General features: G+C 43.3%; 2 protein-coding genes across 4 annotated transcripts in view; one reads left to right on the plus strand and one right to left on the minus strand.

Annotated features, from left to right (window-relative positions):
• Positions 1 to 2943, plus strand: part of PIK3R4 (phosphoinositide-3-kinase regulatory subunit 4) — a 38091-nt gene extending 35148 nt beyond the window's left edge. For all 3 annotated transcript variants that reach the window (XM_083577627.1, XM_083577625.1, XM_083577626.1), the window contains 3 exons: positions 1050 to 1138; positions 1596 to 1704; positions 2347 to 2943. In XM_083577627.1, the coding sequence (XP_083433753.1) occupies positions 1050 to 1138; positions 1596 to 1704; positions 2347 to 2517 (369 nt within the window). In that variant the 3' untranslated portion in view covers positions 2518 to 2943. The remainder of the gene's footprint in view (positions 1 to 1049; positions 1139 to 1595; positions 1705 to 2346) is intronic.
• Positions 2944 to 6258: 3315 nt separating this feature from the next.
• Positions 6259 to 24173, minus strand: part of LOC310745351 (collagen alpha-6(VI) chain-like) — a 73056-nt gene continuing 55141 nt past the window's right edge. The window contains exons 26-38 of the mRNA XM_083577542.1: positions 23285 to 23347; positions 22210 to 22260; positions 21365 to 21400; positions 21061 to 21123; positions 20322 to 20384; positions 19099 to 19134; positions 17525 to 17561; positions 14371 to 14864; positions 12333 to 12423; positions 11559 to 12230; positions 9282 to 9372; positions 8642 to 8768; positions 6259 to 7441 (exon numbers count right to left, since the gene is read on the minus strand). Of these exons, the coding sequence (XP_083433668.1) occupies positions 7427 to 7441; positions 8642 to 8768; positions 9282 to 9372; positions 11559 to 12230; positions 12333 to 12423; positions 14371 to 14864; positions 17525 to 17561; positions 19099 to 19134; positions 20322 to 20384; positions 21061 to 21123; positions 21365 to 21400; positions 22210 to 22260; positions 23285 to 23347 (1839 nt within the window). The 3' untranslated portion in view covers positions 6259 to 7426. The remainder of the gene's footprint in view (positions 7442 to 8641; positions 8769 to 9281; positions 9373 to 11558; positions 12231 to 12332; positions 12424 to 14370; positions 14865 to 17524; positions 17562 to 19098; positions 19135 to 20321; positions 20385 to 21060; positions 21124 to 21364; positions 21401 to 22209; positions 22261 to 23284; positions 23348 to 24173) is intronic.

Raw genomic sequence — 24173 nt, forward strand, 5'->3', positions numbered from 1 at the left:
TACTTCTGGGTGCAATTCAAAGCACTGATGTTAACTTATAAAGTCCTGCGTAGCTTAGGGCAAGTGTACTAAGCCCAGATAGTGGTACCAAGCAAAATGATGTAAGCTTTCAGTTTCTCAAAACTCTTCATTAGGCTAGATAATACACGAAGCAGAAGCTGGGAAGATGATGCAGAGGGGATTAAAAAAAAATAACCTTAAGGTTTGCATTCAGACTCGGTCTGAAGATTTAGATTACAGACTAAATCATTTAGATTGCAGGCACTGAATTACACATAGATTCTTGGATGAAGAGGCAGTTGCTGAGCCCCATAACGAAACATAAAAGCCTGGCTATCACTTTGATCTGTCTCTGTTTTAGCCCCTATTTGCTTACTTTAGACTTGCCATATGTCCCGAATTTCCCGGATGTATCTGGAATACTGCAGTCGCAAGCAGTGTCTGAGGGAAAATCAGCTAAATATATGGGGAAATCCTGACATATGGCAGCAACCCTAGCTTACTTGGAAGTAAGTAGCGCTGTCCTCATTGGGGCTTACTCTTGAGAAAGTGTGCATAAGATTGCAACCATTCAAACCTATACACGTCTACTCAGGTGTAAGACCTATGGGGACCAATGGGACTTACATACTTGTGAATAAGTGCAGGGTTGCAGCCTTAGTGTTTTTATCTACTACTGTTTGAATATTTTTCTTCTGCTAAATGCTCAACAGCTGTTTTTATTCTCCTCATATTGTTTTCTATCCTGAGATTTCAATTTATTTCATAACTTGTAAATTGTCTTTGGTATAAAGTAAATAATCAAATGTAAATGTGTGGATACAAAATTTAAAATGATTAATTTGATTAAAAAAAAAGAAAACAAAAAAACCAATTGTTTATAGTTGTAATTTGAAGTTCAATGTCTTTCACTAGAAGCTACAGCTATGTGAAGGTGTTCAGGATTAGTGCCTTAATGACATGATTGTTAATTAAGATAACTCGATTTTTAAAAGTTAGCATATTTTAACACCTGTTGAAAAAAAACCCCCTATTTTCCCACCCTTTAGCCTTCACCTCATAGCGTTCATGGAATATACTGCAGCCCAGCAGATGGAAATCCTATATTACTGACAGCAGGTTCAGACATGAAGATAAGGTAAAATCGAATAAATGATGATATCTCACCACCACAGAAGCTAGAGTTTCCTTTTCTGCATAAAAGTCCCGTATGAAGTAAAAAAAAAACAACCCAATCTTGTGAGGTTCAGAATTTCTTTGACTAACATTGATTCAAACTGGTTGGTGGGAGTAGGGAACCTACCAGATTTAGTGTGTGTTCAACCTTTCTGTAGATGGGACATAAACTTCTCACTTTTGTGTAAACCTGCTTAACACCAAACTGTAAGGCTTTGAAATAGAAATATACCCCCAAGTACCTTATAGAATAAAATTTTCCAGAAGCGTTGAGATCTAGCCACTAGTCACCTGATGTCAGGCTAGACAGGCCTGTCATGTGACCCCATACTGCTCTCCTTATGATAGCTGCAATGCTGTTTTAAAGGCTGGAAGGATTCTAGTCAAAGATTTTATATTGTCACCTTTGTTCTTTGCAGGTTCTGGGATTTAGCATACCCTGAGAGGTCCTACATTGTTGCTGGAAGTTCAAGCAGCCCATCTGTGTCTTATTATAGGAAGATCATTGAAGGCACAGAAGTTGTTCAGGTATAGTTGCTCGCAGGTCTCATTCCCAGACCTGGGAAAGTGGGAATTGTTCCACTGTCACTGCAGGCAGTAGCTATCTGTGAGCACATTCATATTCCGCATAGCAAACTCAACAGCTCTGGATTCACTGTCAGTTTTGCATGTAACAAAATAGTGTATCCAATATGCACTTGTTGGGCTTAAAACAGGAAAGCACCTTTCAGTGACGTGGGTGGCGCTCTGGGTTAAACCACGGAGCCTAGGACTTGCCGATCAGAAGGTCGGCGGTTCAAATCCCTGTGATGGGGTGAGCTCCCGTTGCTCGGTCCCTGCTCCTGCCAACCTAGCAGTTCGAAAGCACGTCAAAGTGCAAGTAGATAAATAGGTACTGCTCTGGCGGGAAGGTAAACGGCGTTTCCATGCACTGCTCTGGTTTGCCAGAAGCGGCTTAGTCATGCTGGCCACATGACCCAGAAGCTGTATGCCGGCTCGCTCGGCCAATAAAGCGAGATGAGCGCTGCAACCCCAGAGTCGGCCACGACTGGACCTATTGGTCAGGGGTCCCTTTCAATAAAAACAGTTAAATACAACGCAAAAGAAGGAAAGCACCTGAAACCGAAAGGATTTAGTCAATAGTGTTTCACCATTTTCCCTTTTCAACAGGAAATTCAAAACAAGCAGAAGGGGGGCCCCACGGATGAAACCCCTCGAAGGGGTCCCGAGTCTTTACCAGTTGGGCATCATGACATTATCACAGACATTGCTACTTTTCAAACAACTCAAGGATTTATAGTTACTGCATCACGAGATGGCATTGTCAAAGTGTGGAAGTAAAAGTTGCACTGACCTATAGGAACTGTAAATACAGGTAATAAAGAGAAACAGGACGGGATTGAGTCTCTTTTGAAGAATTGCTTCGAGAACATAAAATGATGGATTGTAAAGCTCATGACGGTGACCAGTGGTCCTTTCAGAACCTGCCATTGTATTAAAGCAGAGCGACTCATGCAGCATTTTTCTGAAACAACCAAGCAAATGCAGTTTAAAATGGAGACATCACGCTTAACTTCTGACCATGTTATTCTTTGGAAGTCTAAAAGATGGTTTATTATCACATGAAGAAATCAGTTACATCAACGATATTTATGTAAACTGACTTTGTTTTTTTATTTACTGAGCGAATGAGAAAGAACGATAAAATGGTTGCACTTTTGTTCATGTATATTCAAATCCCTGTATACCTAATAATGGAAAAATAAAGAGAGTTTGGATCATTCCTGTGTGCCAAAGCTGTGTGGCAGACTGCACAAGCAGCATCCTCTGTGAAACATTCATTCACAATATACCAGCCCTAGCATATTTTAAATCCCATGTACTCCTCACAATTGCACCCCATTAAAAAATAATAATAGATGCAAACCTAGTCTTCTACATTTCTCCCTATGCTTCAGACCAAATTGTACACACGTAGCCCCATAGCTGAGGCACACACCGTGTTGATAGTACAGTACAGTAATTAGCAGGATCCGTGTGGTTTCTGTCTACAAACATTATAATGTGGTGTAGAAATCCAACCCACATAAAAAGTGACCTGCTAAGGCACAATGATGTTTAAAGTATCGGGATGTTTATCAACTGGAGGATGAGGGGTGGAGGGTGTCCAATAAAACTTTCGGATGAGTTGGGTGAGCTGGAATGGTTGGGCCGTTTGAAGCAAAAAAAATCTTTTGTGTGAATATCTTTGGAATTAAACATCCTCCGTCCGCTCAAATTTTTTTTTTTTACGCTTCAGAATGATACAGTGATTTATTTGGTTTATTTAAGGGATTTTTACTCATCCTTAATTTAAAAATAATCCCAAGGTGGAGCCCTTAAGCAAATACATCCCAGTTTGACATGTTAACAGATGTATGTGTGTAAATTTCACATCTAATAAAATCATGTAGAATGATGGGGAGGGAGGAGGCCCTGAGGAATGTTTACAGCCACATGGTCTTGTTTAAATTCCAGAATTAGTGTTTTGTTTTTTTAAAAAAAGACAATAAATCCACTTGTTTGACAATCGTTTTTAATATCCATGATACAGAACTGATTTCTCTCTAAAGCTGAAGCAACTATTCTAAGCAGTGGTTTTTCCCCCCAAGGGGAGAAAACAGCTTTGTTCTAACCTCAGTATTAAGACATCTGATCACCTTAAGAGCCAGTGTGGTGTAGTGGTTAAGAGCGGTATTCTCGTAATCTGGGGAACCGGGTTCGCGTCTCCGCTCCTCCACATGCAGCTGCTGGGTGACCTTGGGCCAGTCACACTTCTCTGAAGTCTCTCAGCCTCACTCACCTCACAGAGTGTTTGTTGTGGGGGAGGAAGGGAAAGGAGAATGTTAGCTGCTTTGAGACTCCTTAAAGGGAGTGAAAGGCGGGATATCAAATCCAAACTCCTCAAGTGTGAATGAAAGAATGCCTGAAAATGTGTTGCTGCAACCGAGGGATGGGAAACCCTCTTACACGGCCCTTGAGTTTTTCTGCTTCACTGGAATATGCCCTTGAGATCCGATAATGCTTCTTGCATTAATGGTAAGGTAGGTGAGAGTCTGGGAGTGCGAAGAAATGAGCCTAGTGTAGAAAGGTAAGATTCACTTCTGTAGCTCCGCCCACTTTTGTCTCTGGCCCCGCCCACCACTGCCATGTAGGGGCCTCCCCTGGAAGTGAGATGTGACCTTTGGGCTGACCAATGTTCCCCAGATCTGGAGAGCAGGATTCTGAGCCTATGTCACCTGATGTCAATTTTGTTTCTATGTTGGGGCGCAGATACCATACCCTCCAACATTTATCCGATGAATATAGGGATGTCCTATTCCATAATTATAATAATTTTATTATTTATACACCACCCATCTGACTGGGTTGCCCCAGCCATTCTGAGCGGCTTCCAACATATACAAAAGCATAATAAAACATTTAAAAACTTCCCTATAAAGGGAAACGACCATCAGATGTCTTCTAAAGGTTGTATCCTTTATCTCCTTGGTTCAGGGGGCCACATAACTCCATACTCTCCAACATTTCTCTGATGAAAATAGGGATGTCCAAAGGATGTATAAGTAATAAATGATAATGATGCTGTGTAAAGGTAAAGTGACCCCTGACCATCAGGTCCAGTCGTGACCGACTCTGGGGTTGCGGCGCTCATCTCGCTTTATTGGCCGAGGGAGCTGGCGTACAGCTTCCGGGTCCTGTGGCCAGCATGACTAAGCCACTTCTGGTGAACCAAAGCAGTGCACAGAAGCGCCGTTTACCTTCCCGCCGGAGCGGTACCTATTTATCTACTTGCACTTTGACGTGCTTTCGAACTGTTAGGTTGGCAGGAGCTGGGACCGAGCAACGGGAGCTCACCCCGTGGCGGGGATTTGAACCGTCGACCTTCTGATTGGCAGGTCCTAGGCTGTGATGATGCTGTGTACACCCCCTTAAATGCCCCATTGGAATGACACCATGCCACAGTGGTGCACCAGAAGTGCTGGGGGAGGGGAAGATGGTACCCCTCCTGGCCAGTGGCAGCTGCTATTGGACTACTGCAATACGCTCTATGTCAGGCTACCTTTGAAGGTGACCCAGAAACTACAACTAATCCAGAATGCAGCAGCTAGACTGGTGACTGAAAACGGCTGCAGAGACCATATAACACCAGTCCTGAAAGACCTACATTGGCTCCCAGTACGTTTCTGAGCACAATTCAAAGTGTTGGTGCTGACCTTTAAAGCCCTAAACGGTCTCGGCCCAGTATACCTGAAGGAGCGTCTCCACCCCCATCGTTCTGCCCAGACACTGAGGTCCAGCTCCGAGGGCCTTCTGGCAGTTCCCTGCCTGCAAGAAGTGAGGTTATAGGGAACCAGGCAGAAGGCCTTCTCGGTAGTGGCGCCCACCCTGTGGAACGCCCTCCTCAGATGTCAAGGAAATAAACAACTATCTGACTTTTAGAAGACATCTGAAGGCAGCCCTGTTTAGGGAAGTCTTTAATGTTTGATCGTGTTTTTAATATTCTGTTGGGAGCTGCCCAGAGTGGCTGGGGAAACCAAGCCAGTTGGGCGGGGTATAAATAATAAATTTATTATTATTATTATTATTATTATTATTATTATTATTATTATTATTATTTCCCTTCACAGTACTTCTGGGGCAACGGCACATCATGAGACTGAGAAACCTGGAGGCCCACTGGGCTGGTCATTGTTGCAGCTCCATTACCACGCATGGAAACAGAGCAATTAAATTTAACGAAGGGTTTATCCTTTCAAATAAACCCTGCTGCCCATGAATATCTCCTCCTGATTTGTCTTCCTTTCACCATCCCCTGCCCCCTTTCAGCCCAATTTCCAAAAGGTCGCCTTTGCCCCCTTCCCCAACCGCCCAAGTCTACTGTCACAAAATATGGCATTGGCAGTGGTGAGGAAAAAAAATTCCATTTATGGTGTTCTCTTATTTTGGTGTGGGGGAAGCTATGGTCCTTCAGACAGTGCAGCTTGTATTGGCACAGGGAGTTCCTGTATTGATCCCAATGAATTGCAAGAAGAGCTTCTCTTTGTATTTGAGTTGTGTTTTATTTCTTTTAAAACAAGATAATAGATACGTGCTGTCACATAGCACCATGAGGAACACTCATCCCCCCACAAAGCCCATCTGGAAGTGCTATTTAACTAGTTCTAACTATCAAGCTGTCCCTTCTTATAGGACTGAAGACACAGAAGTGGCTCAGGTACACGAAGCGTTAATTTCACCCGTTTTGACTCCGAGATCAACTTTATTTGCACACATTCTTGCATCGATTTGTAGCCCCTTTATAATCCACAACCACTGAGCTATCTGGGATAGAGCGAAAGAGGCATCCCTGATGGGGGACAAGGTTTCAGTGTGCTGACTCAGCCCATTTGACACTTGCACGGCATGCGTTTCCCGTTACCTCAAGTCCAAAGTGCAGATTAGAAAGGAGCGTCACAGTGAAATGAGTAAATCCCCACACAACATCATATCATCCCATGTACAAAATTAGCACAAAATTAAAGAATCCGCCGTACAAAAAAGCAACCTTCCACTGCTATTGCATTACAACATCAGATTGGCATTCAATATTTTTTTTTGGCTGGACTGTCTTCAGAGAGCACAGCTATCCAAGGACACTAACAGACACAATTAGGAAACAAAACAAACTTTTAAGAAGAGTTATTAAAAATGGTTCAGGTCTGAGCAAGTGGGAACGAGGGAACTATCACTGATGATGTCATCGCTAAGAGACACTTGCAAGTATGGACATATTCCATATAGCAAACTCAACAGTGCTGGATAGGTTAGCAAGTTCCCAACTACAAAATACAGCACATCAGTTTGTGCGTTGATTAGGCTAAAAGCCAGGAAACCTCTGGAAACAACAAAGGAATTGTGGCTTCTACGCTCCATAATTTTCACTCTTCTAAAGGAAATTCAAAACAAGCAGGAGGTGGAGTCACAGATGAAAACCTTCTAATGTACAGGAAAACATACTTCATTCTTCAGCCTGTCTTGTCAGAACCATTACTTTGCACCCTCCCAAAATTGTCTTCAATTTGTCTTTGTTTTTAATAGAGATTTGTTTCCAGTTCCTGAACAAATGAATCAATGAGCAAAGTCATTAGCAACGACGACGGCAATAGAAATGGGAGTGCAGTACTTCACAAGTTGCTGCAGAGGCATAGTTTCCAACCCAAACATGTTGCTAATTTCCAGGTACCTGAAAAGGAAAGGAGAATAATGTTACCTGCTGAACTTTAGGGCATGATGCAGTCGATGCTCAGCAGGTAAGCTCTCTACCCATGGAAATGTTTGTTGGAAATGTAAAGAAAAGGAAGGCACCTTCTATCATATGTGGTGGAACTGCAAAGTGATAAAGGAATTCTGGGAAATGATACGCAATCAATTTTTTTAAAAATTAAAATAACTTTTGTAAAAAAACTAGAAGCCTTTTTGTTAGGAATTGTAGGTGCAGAGATACCAAAAGAACTGAAAAGACTGTTTATGTACGCTACAACAGCTGCTGCAAGGATGCTTCTTGCCCAGGGTTGGAAAGAAAAGATACCTATTAGGGCGGACTGGGAGATGAAACTATTGGACTATGCAGAGATGGCAAGATTAACCAGGAAAATCAGAAATCAGGAGGATCAGAATTACAACAAGGAATGGGACAAATGCATATTGTATTTGAAAGACCATTGTAAACACCTGAACTCTTTGGCAGGCTTTACATAACTCTTGCAATGATACATAGATTTTGGATACAATGGAGGAGTGTAAATTAGATGGACTTATAATATGCAGTTAAAACAAAAAAGTTATTTAAAGAACCCACGGAGGGGAGGTGTAAACTTTATTATTTGTAATCATACTACTTCTGTGAATGAATTTGTAAAAATCAAATAAAAATTATGTTTTTTTTAAAGCTCTCTACACATGGAATAAAGGTAAAGGGACCCCTGACCATTAGGTCCAGTCGTGACTGACTCTAGGGTTGCAGCGCTCATCTCGCTTTATTGGTCGAGGGAGCCGGCATACAGCTTCTGGGTCATGTGGCCAGCATGACTAAGCCACTTCTGGTGAACCAAAGCAGTGCACAGAAGTGCCGTTTACCTTCCCGCCGGAGCGGTACCTATTTATCTACTTGCACTTTGACGTGCTTTCGAACTGTTAGGTTGGCAGGAGCAGGGACCGAGTAACGGGAGCTCACTCCGTCACGGGGATTCGAACCGCCGACCTTCTGATTGGCAAGTCCTAGGCTCTGTGGTTTAACCCACAGCGCCACCTGCATCCCTGACACATGAAATGGGGGCTGACAAAAAGGGCAAGTCATCAGTCAATGCTACATGGAACGGCAAGAAAAATTCTATTTATTTTGTCTTTTTAAAGCATCTTTATGGGACAAAGAAAGTCTACTTACAATGATCTGCTGTCCACTGCTGAAAGGATTTCCAGGGGTTACGAAATCATATGGTGTGGGCTCCCGAAAAGCAGATTCGGGATCTAGAAGCATAGCTCCATTTGACATAGTGTTGTCAACAGCAAAACTAGGTATGCAACAACAAAACAGAGTCTGGGATCAATGTGTGTGCAAAGGTTCTAATGTAATGCAGAGGATTAGCACAGAATTGCTTTGAAGTAAAGCTATTCTTTCCCCGTCCCCATCCAACATTTTACTAGCGGCCAATTGTTATAGCTCCCTTCTTTTTCGATGGAGTACACAGGGTAAGGTGCTGACAGGTGCAGGATCAGAGCTGTTGCATGAGAGCTCCCCAAGCCTTGCAGAACAGCTGCCAGTGCTACTATATTGATGCTTCTCTGTTTCTCCAGTGCAATTGGCAAGAGATGGCAATGTAGAGAGCGGCCATTTCAGTAGCAAAACCAACAGCCACGATCAGCCATTGTTTCCTGGAGTAACAATTGCACAAAGCAAATGTGATCTTATGCGAGTCAGACTTGCTACTCATTTAGACTTAGTTGAAGGCACATAAGAGTGTAGGTCATGGCTATACGAGTGGATATATATCAAAGTGGAAAATAATGTCTGGAAACAAACTCACGTGTGTTTGGGTGGACCATACAGAGGCCTTTCTTCGCTAATGCTTGTACATTTTCTCTTGAGCTGTGCTTGTGGATACTTGTTCATTTCGCCTGTCAAGACATATGGCACAATAGGTAGGAAATGATAAGCAGAGCTATGATGTGAGCAATGAACTGCAGTCCTTTTCACACAAACACTTAGCAAACAAGGTTGGGTGAAGTCTTCCATCCTCTGTGTTAAGTTGTGGGTGAACATATCAGATGACACAAACAGCTCTTGTTTATTCACAGGCCAGAACAGAACTGAACTGAAAGGTTCAGCCAGCCTGTTTATATAGAGCCCCACTACAACGCAACAGTAACCACTTTCTGTAACTATCCAATCACTGAACGTCATTTGCAACCCCTTATTTGCATATGTGGACCTGAGTGAAAACTATCTACAGTATCCCCCTGCTGGCCCAGGGTGAAAACTTCAGTACATAACACCCTGCCAAAGGAAGCAGCAAACCGTCCAACTTTTTGAGACATCTGTGCACGCTTTCTGCCACACCCCCACCCGGTCTGTGTACTCTTTTTGCACCCCCCCCACCCAATTCGTGCCCTCTTTCTCCCACCAACCCATCCCAATCTTTGCGCCCCAGCTGCCACCTCCCACCGCAGCCTTCCCTTTACCGGCTCCTCCTCCTCCTCCTCTGCCACCACCACAGCTAGGCCTTGACCTACTTGCTGTCTATTTTTGCGACCTACTCAGCCTCGCCGCAGGCACCAGAAGAAGAAGAAAAAGAGTTTGGATTTGATATCCCGCCTTTCACTCCCTTTACGGAGTCTCAAAGCGGCTAACATTCTCCTTTCCCTTCCTCCCCCACAACAAACACTCTGTGAGGTGAGTGGGGCTGAGAGACTTCAAAGAAGTGTGACTGGCCCAAGGTCACCCAGCAGCTGCATGTGGAGGAGAGGAGACGCGAACCCGGTTCCCCAGATTACGTGACTCTTAACCACTACACCACACTGGCTCTCAGTGGTACGCCTGCTTCCAGATGTGGTACGCCTGCTTCCAGATGTGTTATTCTAGATCTGCTGCACCCACTTCTGGAAATATGGTGGTGGTGGTTGGCCACAATGGCAGTGGAGCCTATGGCGGAGGCTGTCCCACAGGAGGAAGAAGAGGCAAGGGGGCAGAAGCAGGACATCACAGACTTCAAACAGAAGCTGCGGCACCTTCTGCAAATCCATGATGTCCTGCTTAATTCAGGACAGTTGAGTTGTGTGAAGCAGACTTCATTGTTGCACGGACACCTGCTCAGCCCCTGCTTAGATATAAGCATCTTTTTGTACTGGCTTATCTCACTGAGCACTATTGACTCCAAAAGGCAGTGATTCTCCAAGGTCTCAAGTACAGTACAGGTTTTCCCCTGGCCTTTGCTGCCTGAGTTCCTTAACGGCGATCCTTTCAATGGAGATGAAAAAGACTGAATTTTCTATATGCAAAGCATGTTCTGTACCACTAACTGCTATGTCTAACCGTAATAATTTTCCAAATGATTACACAGCATCTGGAACCAAAGTGAAATGAACCATCTGTTGGGGACTTACACAATTGCTTTTCCTTGGGCCTTGTAAAATGCTCACAAAGCTGGGGGCATGCAACAGGCTGTGTAATCTATAATGTGTTTTGATCACAGGCTTACCAAAATTTGGCAAGCACAATCTCGAGGCCTGCCAAACTCAAGCTAGCCTGTGACCTAGAGATGTCCTTGATACTTTATATTTCTCCTTTTCACCGTCATTCTGGTGCAGGATGGGAGGAAACAAGTTCAAACATTAGGGGCTTTAAATTTAGCTCTTATTTTTTTAAAAATAAAAACGGGCTCATTCACTGAAGGGTTTCGTGAACAGCACAGCTCTGACTCCACTGGGAGTGGCAGAAATGCTGTTGGCAAACTTTGAAAGTCCCCCGTTCAGCATTGTTTGGCCCGGGAATCATATTCAGACAAACCATTCAGGCTGTAACAACCTTAAATAATAGATGTTGTCACTATGAAAGCTTACTTAGGCCAAAGGTCTGAAAAGCCAACTACAATTCAACAACAGATCAGTCATTCGCCCAATATTCAATTACACAATTTTTATTTCTAAGAATGTATGATTCTTCCAGATGCCTCAGTAAACACTAGGAGGAATAAATGCTGGACTGAATTGGTTCCTTGTCATCTGGAAGCAGTTAGGGGATTCCCTTGTAAACACAACACTCTCTCTCTATATAAAGCAAAGTCAGCAACAGTAGAATGACTTACTCTTAAGGAGGCGTAGAAATGGCTTCAGAAACTTCACTGCATATCCAAGTTCAGCCTTGTGAATTCGTCCAAGCTGCACCACGTGATGTTCCAGGGGCAGGCTTGCTAGTTCTTCAATTTCCACGTCATCATATTCATCCCCTAATGAAAGCACAAAGAGCGCGTAGCCCAGGCACTTGGCTCTCAGAGCTGAATCCCTCAGCACTTCCTTGTCCCATCGACTTGTTTCTCCAACAGAAACAACAAAGATAGCCTTGTATTTTCTCTGGTTGGGTGCTCCAGAAAAGATGTTGCTAACGGTCCACTGTATGGCATGGCCAACAGCAGCCGCTCCATTTAGCTGCTGGATAGACTCCTGGATGTGTCTCTTCATTCGTAGTTTACTGCCGTAAGTCAAAAAGTCAAACTCGATCTCTACTGGGCTCCTCCTGGTTTTGGGCCTGAATTCTGGAGGAGCATGGCTCAGCACAGCCACCCTGTCCCCTGTCAAAGAGGTCTCTGGCTCAGCAGAGATGTCAAAGCTGTCGAGCGCTGCGCTTAGGAAATCTTTCAGTTTCTGAAATTCCACCGGGCTTATTTTCCTTGAATTTTCCAAAATGAAAGCGGCGTCCACATAGCCCCGAGCACGGGGGGTTTCAGCGCGGAAGCAAGAGCTATCTGGATTGCATTTGTCTGGGAATGGAAACACAGTCGTTTTAATAATACAATATGTGCGGGGAGAAGAGAAACTGTGGATGGAAGTCTGGTTCGCATGCTGTTTTCATGTGCTCTCACCATAGCAAAGTACACACGACTGAAGTCTTTGTAAGGCCGGAGTATAATCCCTCTCAGGTTGAATAACTTGAAACAGTCTTGTGTCATCTATCTGAAAGAATAAAAGATTTAAATAGATGTATAACTTATCAGGCAGATGGTGAGAGTTGTGATCCTGTCCACATCAGTCCCTCTTTCTCGCCCATGCTTCCCAGAATGCTCCCAGGAGGATGAAACTGCCAGTTTGCATTTCTTAGTGGAGAAAGTATTGATCTGATGTGTAGAGATCTCTCCTATTCTAATTAATTCAAGAGGGTTCTGGAAGCTTCTCTGCGTGAAAGAAACAAGCAGAAGGTCATGATATTTGGGTTAGCCCTTCTGGGAAGCTGAGAACAGCTGGCTTAAACTGGTTCTCTTCTGTCAAGGTCATGCTGACTATAATATTAAGGCCAGAAGGAGCCTGGGTTTCAATTTCTCTTTCTATCTCTCTTCCTTCTGGTGTGGTGTTCTGTACATAGTATGTTTAGTGTTAAGTTTTAGCCTTATTATAAGTTATTGTAAGTCTGAAGGCAGCCCTGTTTAGGGAAGCTTTTAATGTTTGATGTATTGCGGTATTTTAATATTTTGTTGGAAGCCGTCCAGAGTGGCTGGGGAAGCCCAGCCAGATGGGTGGGGTATAAATAATAAATTATTATTATTATTATTATTAACTTAAGTGTACTGCAACTGGTTTTCTTATGGACATTTCCAATCATGAATATATTGGATTTGTGACCATTATGCTCATTTGCCTTCAGTAGCAGTAAAGCTCTACTGGAATGAAATACAATTGCCTCTGGTCTATTTTGAGGGAATCCTGCAATGTGTTTAAGTTTTTACTCTGCTAACTGTATACTGGAATCTACTCTGGGTCAATATTGAGTAGAATTCAACGACAGTAACGTCATGATGATATCCTCTCATGGGCTTATTGGATGGTACAGGTAGCTGAGAAACATGCCAGTGCAGCCCTTTTAAACCCCAGCATTCTCCCAAGAAATTTCACAGAGATTTTCTCGCACCAGTAAAAGAAGAAGAAGAAGAAGAGTTTGGATTTGATATCCCGCCTTTCACTCCCTTTAAGGAGTCTCAGAGCGGCTAACATTCTCCTTTCCCTTCCTCCCCCACAACAAACACTCTGTGAGGTGAGTGGGGCTGAGAGACTTCAGAGAAGTGGGACTGGCCCAAGGTCACCCAGCAGTTGCATGTGGAGGAGCGGAGACGCAAACCCGGTTCCCCAGATTATGAGACTACCGCTCTTAACCACTACACCACACTACACCAAACGGACGCTTGTATGGAGGTGCCAGGTGGGGAGTTTTACAAAAACAAAGGGCGACTTTCAGCGCAGCACTCATTGGAAACGGTCCAACATGTAAAACTCCCTCGATGTTTAAAAGGTCCAATGAGCAGCGAAGCCCTTGAGACAGTTCCGAATGCTTCTGGAAACCAGAAGCATTTTTACTGGGCATTGTAGGAAGTGACATAAATAGAAAGGAATGTAAATTGTTTTTATATGCAACAACAGCAGCAAGAATATTATTGGCACAAAAATGGAAGCAAGAAGAATTACCGACGGAAGAAGAATGGAGGATGAAATTAATGGACTATGCAGAACTAGATAAACTAACAGGAAGGATTCGTAATAGGCGGGACCAGAAATTCACGGAAGACTGGAGTAAATTTACAGATCATATGAAAAATATTTGTGATGATCAGACTATGTTTGTAGGTTTGCAAGAAGTTTTGTGAGGAGAATTATTGGAACTATTGCAAAAATGGACTAAGGGGAGGATGGTTAGTTAAGATAATTAAAGGCAATATGAACTTAAGAAATGCACAAAAAGCGGTTAAAACGGTGGATCATCAGAGGCACTGATGGAAGTCCAAAAAAAGATTGTATAAGTGGTGACGTTTTGTGGTATGTTTTATAATTTATATGTTAAAACTAATAAAAAATTATATATATATATAAGAGACAGTTCCGAATGCAAGGAAGAAAGAGGCAATAGTTTCTTACCGCAAAAGCACGATAGATGCTAGGGATAGTTTTAAAAGCAATGACTGCTGGGTGGATGTCAAAGGCGCTGAACTCCAGGACTGCGGTGCTGAGAGAATCTTCATTGTCAGATGGGCCGTTGCTGAAGAAGACAGCAACTTTTCTCATGTTAGCACCTGGGAGAGTTCTCTTGAAAACATTCCTGGCCACAAACCTCATGGATGCACCAGTGTCCCGTCTGCTCGTTGACCTCTGGTAAGAAAGCTTAGCTATTTCCTGCAGCAAACGTTGCTTGTTGTGGAAGTCTGAGAAGCGGATCAGATAGTGAGTATCGGAGTTGTAGGACACAACGGCGACTCTGGCTCCCACTGGGCAGTTGCTTTCCCTTATTTGGGTATTGTTCACAACTGCTATGACCATCTCTCTCATCTGCTCAAATATCTGGGGTGTAGTGTCTTGAGATACATCCAAGGCAAATACTAAGTCTGTCGGATATACCGGGCACTCCAATGTTCCTAGAATGCAAAATAAGGTATTGAGTAGCGTGTTAAAAATAATTTTGAAAGCAAAAAACGTATGCATTTTGGCTGAACGATGCCCTAAATGTTTGCATTGATGTAGGGCACCATCCAATCAAATATCAATACTTTTGAGAAACGCCATTTGTTTTAATGAGAGAGATGTAAGCAAGTGTTTGGCTGTTGTATTGAAATCATTAGGGATTAAAATAGGCTTAATTCAGCCTGGATCACACAGTACGTACGTTTCCAAGCACAATTAAAAGTGTTGGTGCTGACCTTTAAAGCGCTAAACAGGAGCGTCTCCACCCCCATCGTTCAGCCTCGGAGGTTCAGCTCTGGCGGTTCCCTTACTGCGAGAAGTGAGGTTACAGGGAACCAGGCAGAGAGCCTTCTCGGTGGTGGCACCTGCCCTGTGGAATGCCCTCCCATCAGATGTCAAGGAAATAAGCAACTATCTGACTTTTAGAAGACATCTGAAGCCAGCCTTTTTTAGGGACATTTTTAGTGTTTGATGTTTTATTGTGTTGTTAATATTCTGTTGGGAGCCGCCCAGAGTGACTTGGGAAACCCAGCCAGATGGGCAGGGTATAAATAATAAATTATTATTATTTGTTCTTATAGAAATGATAACAGGTGAATTGTGCCACTGCAAATACTGCCATGTGGAGGAGCAATGCTTTAAAAGCACTGGTTTGGAAGTGGAGCAACAACAACAACTGGTGCGATACTCACCCGTCCAACAAGCTAAACAGAAAGAGGGAAGAAAAAGATATGGTTCCAAATTAGATTCCCTTGAAAACTTTAAAAGAGAGAAAAGCACAGTTATTAATGCCACACCTTCCCTAAACTGCCTCCATCAGGAGGGCGATATATTTGGATAAGGACTCTCCTCCTGGAAGAGAGGGGAGTGGTTGTGGGCGGGAGCCCGAGCTCTGCCTCTAGCAGGGGGCGTTTGCCCCCTGCCTCCCACTCACCTGGCTGGCGCCCACGCCCATTGGCAGGCACCCAACCAGGTGCCTCCGAGGAGGCGTGTACAGCAGCCTAAATGCTGCGGTGCCAGCCCCTCCTCAGCCTCATTCTACGTCGTCCCGTCGCGATTCACCCACCCTCCACTCCCTTTGAGCTCAGGGTCTTAGTTTTCCTTGGCCTTGCTATGGACCTTAGGTTGGTCGCCCTGGTTGTCCGGGGGGCCTGGTAGGAATTTTTCCATTTGGCATTAGGCTTTTTGGTTTCTTCGCCTACCTCGTAGCAATCGTCACAACTTTCGTGGTATTGGTGGGTAGGTTAGGCATTGGAATAATGTGTTGTGGTGTCGAAGGGCTAGGTGTGGCCATCGCCTATGCCTTCAATTTTGGGTATCCGTTAAAGGAATCTGGCGGTCGTGTATTCTGTCCGATGCCTGCTTGGCGGGAGGCCATGGCACGACCCTCGGTGACATCAGGGGAGAGCCTATAGTTGGATTAGCATCAACAGGCTCCACCTACTGGTGAATAAACCCCCCTTGTTTCAGACTCACCCCTCCCTGAGGGGGTGGAGTCAGCTGACGTAATCCAATGCCTAAGCCAATACCTTTTCACTTGCTGTAATCAATAAAGTTGTGGCCTTTTCTTGCCCATTAACCTTATATCACGTGTCCTTGTGTATTCATTCCACTTTGGGGGGATCGGGTCCTCGAACCACAATAAGGTTAATTTAAATCATAAAATAAATTAATCCCTAATTTTCAACAATAGGTAAAGATTGCAGAATAGAAATATACAGGGGAAATTATAATCCAAAACAACAAATAGATACAATTATTAAATTAACATGCACTTGCTTTTATGTGATGATCAGAGTCCGCCCCCTGCCAACTTTCAAACATCAAATTGTATCCCATGGTATAAAAAGGGGATCTTTGGTGGGCAGTCTCAAATTTACACTACAAAACTGTATATTGGGGCTGGCAATTGATTTACATACTATGCAGCTTTATGTAGTGCCAAAGGCCCAAAAGAATCACCCAGGAGCCCACCTTCCCAGATCTAACCCTGCCACGCTACTGCCAATCAGCCCACCCTGGACTAGATGGTTTTGGCTGCTCAGGAAGTTGTGTGGTATAGGCTCTCTTGAACAGGAATGACTTGCATGCGCCATGACTGCCTTGGATATCATAGCTCAACATGAGATTGCATCATGCCAATGCTAGCCTTAAGGAAATCAGCCCTGAGTGCTCACTGGAAGGACAGATCCTGAAGCTGAGGCTCCAATACTTTGGCCACCTCATGAGAGAGAAGACTCCCTGGAAAAGACCCTCATGCTGCGAAAGATGGAGGGCACAAGGAGAAGTGGATGACAGAGGATGAGATGGTTGGAAAATGTTCTCAAAGCTACCAAGTTTGACCAAGCTGCGGGAGGCAGTGGAAGACAGGAGTGCCTGGCGTACTCTGGTCCATGGGGTCACAAAGAGTCGCTCACGACTAAACGACTAAACAACAACAACAACACTAGCCTGAGGATCGCCCTTTGTAAACTGTTAACTGAACCAACCAACCAGGGTTTTCAGCCCCACTATTTATTGTAATTGCAGGCAAGTGGTCAATATATTAACCAGGCTCTGTATTGGATGTTCTTCCTCCTTTCGGTATCAAAATTCAAAATCAGGCAGTACTTACGGCTGTGTTCACGCAGATACTCAGTGAGTTCACAAGGCTGGGGTGGCACGGGAATGAAAATGAAAAGAGATACGTTGTTAGCAGAAGAAATATCTGATTTCTAAGCAGGAAGTGCAAGTTGAGAGCCGATATGTAATTATTAGGGTGTTGAATCAGGTCTGGGAAGACCCAAGTTTAAATCCCTCCCAGTAAGGATGCTCATTGCGTAAGCCCAAGGTAGCTATCATCACTCAGGCTATCGTATCTCATACATGTGGTGCTGCGACGCTGATAATGCCTATTTAAGGCACATTATGTGGGTGTGAATGAATGAATTTATTAATACGGTCACAGACCAGCGTCAATACACACACTATCACAGATCATAAAAATATATATCAGAAGTACAAAAGACAATATGAATATAACAAGGATTTAAATATAAAAATTAAAATTAATTATTAGCGTGCCCCCTGTAAATAACATTTAGGGGTTTAGTCACTATGGAATACCACTTGCTTCCTGCGATTGATTGCAGACGCACAGAATTTAGCTACATTTAATGTAGTCTTGGGATTCTTGTCCTCTAGCAGTAGTTTTAAACTATGGTGTTCCGATTCTTTCCTGGACTTTTGCAAAACAGGTGTAATAAAAGTCAAACGTCTATCCTCATAGAAACGACAACGTAATAGTACATGTGAAGCAGTTTCGACTTCCAACGAGCCACAAGGGCAGACCCGTGCTGCATTATGTGGGTGTGTCCTGTGGAGTGTTGTTTCTGGTCGCAAATTGTATAAATTGTTTAGGCATGGCATTGAGAAAGTCGACAGGATTTTCTGCCTTTCTCACAATGCTAGAGCCAGTGCCGGATTTACGTATAAGCTAAACAAGCTATAGCTTAGGGCCCCACTCCCTTGGGGGCCCCCCAAAAAATGAAAGGGAAAAAACTGGATGTACATTTCCAAAATATAAGATTAAAAAACAGACAAATTTGATAAAATACATATTTTGTTATGTGCAAATGGCTTTAGATACCTATTAGGTCCTTAAATTGCCATATAGCATATATTCAACACAGAAAACAGCGAAAAGGACGGCTGGACATATAAAGAGCCCCATTACCTTCAGTAGCTTAGGGCCTCATCAAACCTAAATCCAGCCCTGGCTGGAGTTTTGGTGAAATTCAAGGAAGCTGAATTTCCCAAAGGGAAGTTTTTAATTTTTAATGCTGTGTTACAGAAAGTGAGGGGCATCAACTTGAATAGATTTAAAAGAGGATTAGACAAATTCACGGAGGATAAGGCTATCGTAGCTATTTAACCACAATGGCTGACCAGCTGGACTAAATGAGCCATTGGCCTGATCCTGCGGGCTCTTCTTATGTTCTTAATTATTGCTCACATTAACTTTCTTTTGGAATAGTCTTTAATATTTATGCACGTTTCTTCACTTTGAAATCATATCACTGCAGTGTGGGGAGTAACAGGTGAGCAACAAAAGTGGATCCTGAAATCCCTTATGGTTGCAAAGAGACCTACATTTCAAGGCTGGAAGGGGGAAACACGTCATAAATACTGCATTCCAGGTATACGTACCGAAAATGAGGACAGGCCCTTCTCGCCTTTTGGACCCTAGAAGAATAAGGTTGGGATCAGAGAACTGTAAGTTGAACCGAAGGTTACTTTGGTCAGCTGGTGGTATTTTTCTGATAGAAGAGTCTTGTTGGTGCCATAACATATGAGCCCATGCCACCCATGTTATAAGCCAAGGGCAAGTGCAACGTTTTCTGATCTCTTAACCATGGTTAACTGCTCAGCCATACCCCATCTTGCATTTTTCCACCTTCTCTAACCAATGCAAATTTCTCCCTTCCTTCTACAGCATTCACCACAACATAACTTTATGCCTACCCTAAGGTGAACATTAGCCATGGTTTGTTTTAATGCCTTCTAACCCTGGTTTGGGACGCGGGTGGCGCTGTGGTCTAAACCACAGAGCCTAGGGCTTGCCGATCAGAAGGTTGGCGGTTCGAATCCCTGTGATGGGGTGAGCTCCCGTTGCTCGGCTCCAGCTCCTGCCCACCTAGCAGTTCAAAAGCACGTCAAGTGCAAGTAGATAAATAGTTATCACTCTGGCAGGAAAGTTAACGGTGTTTCCGTGCACTGCTCTGGTTCGCCAGAAGCGGCTTAGTCATGCTGGCCACTTGACCCGGAAGCTGTATACCGGCTCCCTCGGCCAATAAAGCAAGATGAGCGCCGTAACCCCAGAGTTGGCCACGACTGGACCTAATGGTCAAGGGTCCCTTTACCTTTACCTAACCCTGGTTTAAAGCAACAGCTGCTGCATTTACTTGATTGACTGATATAAACCATTTGGCTGGTGTAAAAATACTTTCTCCCCAGCTTCTGCTATTGCTTTCGTATTAATGTTAAGTAGCAGGAAGTGAGCGGCAATTGAGTCCCATGGCATTCCACACCACAGATGTCATGGGAAAGAATTAAAATTCCCAAACAAGGCCTTCTGAAAGTGGTCTGGCGGTTCAGAAAAGACCTATTAGACAAGAATGCCGCCGATTCTGAAAGCGCACAGGTGCTTCTATAGGACTGATGAAATCAAAGTTGCTAAGCGTTTCACCAGCATCATGGGAATTGTGGCATTAAGGAGCCCCAGTTGGCTGCAGATGGGAGCATGACTTTACTAAAACTCAGATCACTTCATAGGCCTGAGAAGATGAGCACATTAGAAATCTAGCAACTCAGAGAATTAGACTTGTTTCTGAATCATATAAAGCAGCATATGTTTATAGAACAAAACATACCGGACGTCCTGGAGGACCCCAGGCTCCTCGGCCACCTGGTTCACCTTTTAATCCTGGAATACCCTAGAAATATTACATAGACAATCTGTTTCAAGTACAAGATCGAAAAGACGGTACATTTGCATATTCACCAGAAATAACAGAAAAGGATCCTCCCAGCATCAGAAATGGCACCCAATTAGTATTATATTAAGGAGGGAAAGCTTGTCAGAAAAGCAGCTGAACAAGTACTAATATATACACAGACAGAGCTCGCCATCTCTTTTGGAAACAAATACTAAATCTGGATGCTTTCCTTGGTCATAGCCAGCTCTTTGCTAGGGCTGAATAGTGGGGGGATTTTAGAAGTTTCTACACATGGCACTACACGTGGTAAACGGCGTTTCCGTGTGCTGCTCTGGTTCGCCAGAAGCGGCTTAGTCATGCTGGCCACTTGACCCGGAAGCTGTATGCCGGCTCCCTCGGCCAATAAAGCGAGATGAGCGCCGCAACCCCAGAGTCGGTCACAACTGGACCTAATGGACAGGGATCCCTTTACCTTTACCTTTAAGTATCAAATCAGAAACCAGGATGGCTTCTCTAAATCAGGGACGTCCCTGGAAAATAGGGACACTTGGAGGGTCTGTTAATCCCATCTTCCCAGAAGCTGAAAAATAAGTACTACAGGAAGGGCATGTAAGAACTAAAGTAATCAATAATACTATTTAAAAAGACACCCTCAAATTGCTGTTCACCATACCATTCTTCCCCTAACGCCTTTTGGTCCTGGTTCCCCAGGAAGGCCTGGGTTTCCATGTTCACCCTGTTGAATTGAATAGAAAACAAAGAAGGTAAAAATGACTGTCCTAGCAAAGAAAGAAAAAATCAAAATGTAAGATATCCTGCTTATTCACCTTCCCATGATAGACATCACTATGGCCACTGAACTGGGAAGCAGAGTGCATACACTCAGTTCAATTTATTACCAGAAATGCTAATAATGACTGCATTAGGATTGAATCCCTTGTTGGGATTTGGCCCTCAGAATATATGTACATGGGTACCTGCACTCCAATGTCTCCTGGGAAGCCTCCTTCTCCCTATAATTTAAATATATATTTTATAATTAACATTGTAAAAATTCCTAGACGGATGTTTCTTTTGCTATTTTTTAATCAAGAAAACGTTAAGAAAACCGAGGATAGGCGTAAACTTAAGGCACAGAAGGAAACAATCACGAAACGTAACAGGAAAATGCTATCACTTCGAGATATGAGCAAAAAGCTAATAAATAAAAAAATGGGGCGTGGTTTTTGTAGTGACAAAGAGATTGTAGTCCATTCCAAGCAAGCATAGTTCATTCATGCACAACCTTTGTAGATCACAGTTCAACATTCAACATTCACAAAGTAAAAATTAGTTCCCAACATTATATATATATATATATACATAGTTTTAAAACCATCCACCCACTCACAAAGAAGAAAAGCACAGTTTGGTTTGAAAAACAGCACCTTCTCTTAATAATGAAAACTGCACACGAAAAAAACAACACTTATTAAAATTGCTTATGTGTTTCCTTTTCTTGCATGTAAAGAACCCCTTTAGATTTCAGCCAACAACTAAATATCTGATCCTTATATGCTCATTTTGAAAACTGTGGGACTCAGAACTGCACCCTTTTGGATTAGGATTCCCCAGTCATATCAAAGCAGGAATTTAATGCAGCAATTTAACACCAGGCAGTATTCCTTTCCCAATGCTATGCACTCTGTAAGTTCTATTGATGATAATGACATTCGCACTCATGTAAGGGAATCTGCAGTAATTAATTGGGAGCAATTCCAAACTGCATAAAAACAAGTTCAAAATTTCTACAGGTGATTTTTTTTAAAAAAACCATAATTACCTTTGATCCTTTCTTTCCTTGTGCACCATATCCAGGCATTCCCTCATCCCCCTAGGGCAGACAAGCAAGAGATATGTTTAAAAGTGGGTAGTCAATTCCTGAGGGAATATATTAAAAAAGTGTGTATGAAACATATTTGTTCTATCGTGAACTTGGGGCTGGGCTGTTGTGGAAGTCACAAATTTGACTTTCTGTGGTAAGGTATTTTGATTTCTGACACCGCATCATACACACCAGGGACAGATGTTTCTGGATTACAACTTCCTTTGCCCCTGACTTTTGGCCATGTTGGCTGATGCTAATGGCAGTTAGAGGTCAACAAAGGCACCATGTTGGCTACCATCATATTGTTGCTGTTTAGTCATTTAGTCGTGTCCAACTCTTCGTGACCCCATGGACCAGAGCACGCCAGGCACTTCTGTCTTCCACTGCCTCCCACAGTTTAGTCAAACTCATGCTGGTAGCTTCGAGAACACCATCCAACCATCTCGTCCTCTGTCGTCCCCTTTTCCTTCTGCCCCCCATCTTTCCCAACATCAGGGTCTTTTCCAGGGAGTCTTCTCTTCTCATGAGGTGGCCAAAGTATTGGAGCCTCAGCTTCACGATCTGTCCTTCCAGTGAGCACTCGGGGCTGATTTCCTGAAGAATGGAGAGGTTTGATCTTCTTGCAGTCCGTGGGACTCTCAAGAGTCTCCTCCAGCACCATAATTCAAAAGCATCAATTCTTCGGCGATCAGCCTTCTTTATGGTCCAGCTCTCACTTCCATACATCACTACTGGGAAAACCATGGCTTTAACTATACGGACCTTTGTTGGCAAGGTGATGTCTCTGCTTTTTAAGATTCTATCTAGGTTTGTCATTGCTTTTCTCCCGAGAAGCAGGCGTCTTTTAATTTCGTGACTGCTGTCACCATCTGCAGTGATGATGGAGCCCAAGAAAGTAAAATCTCTCACTGCCTCCATTTCTTCCCTACCGTCATAATATACATGGGGGCAATTCACATCACCCTTTGAGCCCAAGACACTTTTGGTTTTCAGTCAGGCCCTTTGAGTAAGATGAACATAAATTACAAACCCTCATTCCTTGTGGACCACGAGGGCCTGCTGGTCCTTTCATTCCAGGATCCCCAGGTTCTCCCTGTTGGGCAAATTGAGTACAACATTGTATATGAGAACCAAAGGAGTGCACCAAAATGGAAAGTTGCTGAATCAAAATCAGAACAGAGAATGAGATATGTAGCAAACATTCCCTGAGAAATAGTTACTGGTAGCTCCAAAAGTGAAAATCAGGACAGAGTTGTTGTGCTTTTCTCTTTTTTTTAGGGGAACCAAAGCTTTTTTTTTAGGAATGTTCGACACGATTTAATCTCTGTTGACAGTTTTCCAGGACATTTGCCTGATTTCCAAAAAACAATCCAGGATGCCAATTCAGGGGAGAATTCCAGGACATGTCCTGGAAAATCAGGACGTATGGCAGCCCTAGTTACTGGCAACATAATTTGTGTTTGGCCACAATCCCCCAAAAACTGTGTACTTCAGCCAGAGTGGGATTAACCTTTCCTTACTTAAGGTAATTTGGGATTTATCAGTTAGAGACTCGAATTCACAGACATTCTTTCACTGTTAACAAATACTCGTTTCTTTCGTTGTTTATTTGTTCAGTTCATAAGTCACCTAATAAAAAAATATGTGAACTATGAAATACACATATTTGCACAAACTTTGCCTTGAACAGGGACTGGCTCAGCCACTGTCTATGTAAAGTCTGTTTTGACTATTTATTTGAATAAAGGCAAATTAAATATTGCCGTTTTAGGAGCAGAAGCTCTGCGCCTTTTACAGCAGCATAGAAGGAAAACATCGACAGGCACAATTTTCCCTGATAACAGGGAAAAACAATGCCTGGTTGTTTTTTTGTCATGCAACACATAATGGCAAAAAGCTCCTGTCAAAAAAGAAGTAAT

Source organism: Podarcis filfolensis (genome assembly GCF_964270895.1).
Source record: "Podarcis filfolensis genome assembly, chromosome: 12".
NCBI classification, from domain to species: domain Eukaryota; kingdom Metazoa; phylum Chordata; class Lepidosauria; order Squamata; family Lacertidae; genus Podarcis; species Podarcis filfolensis.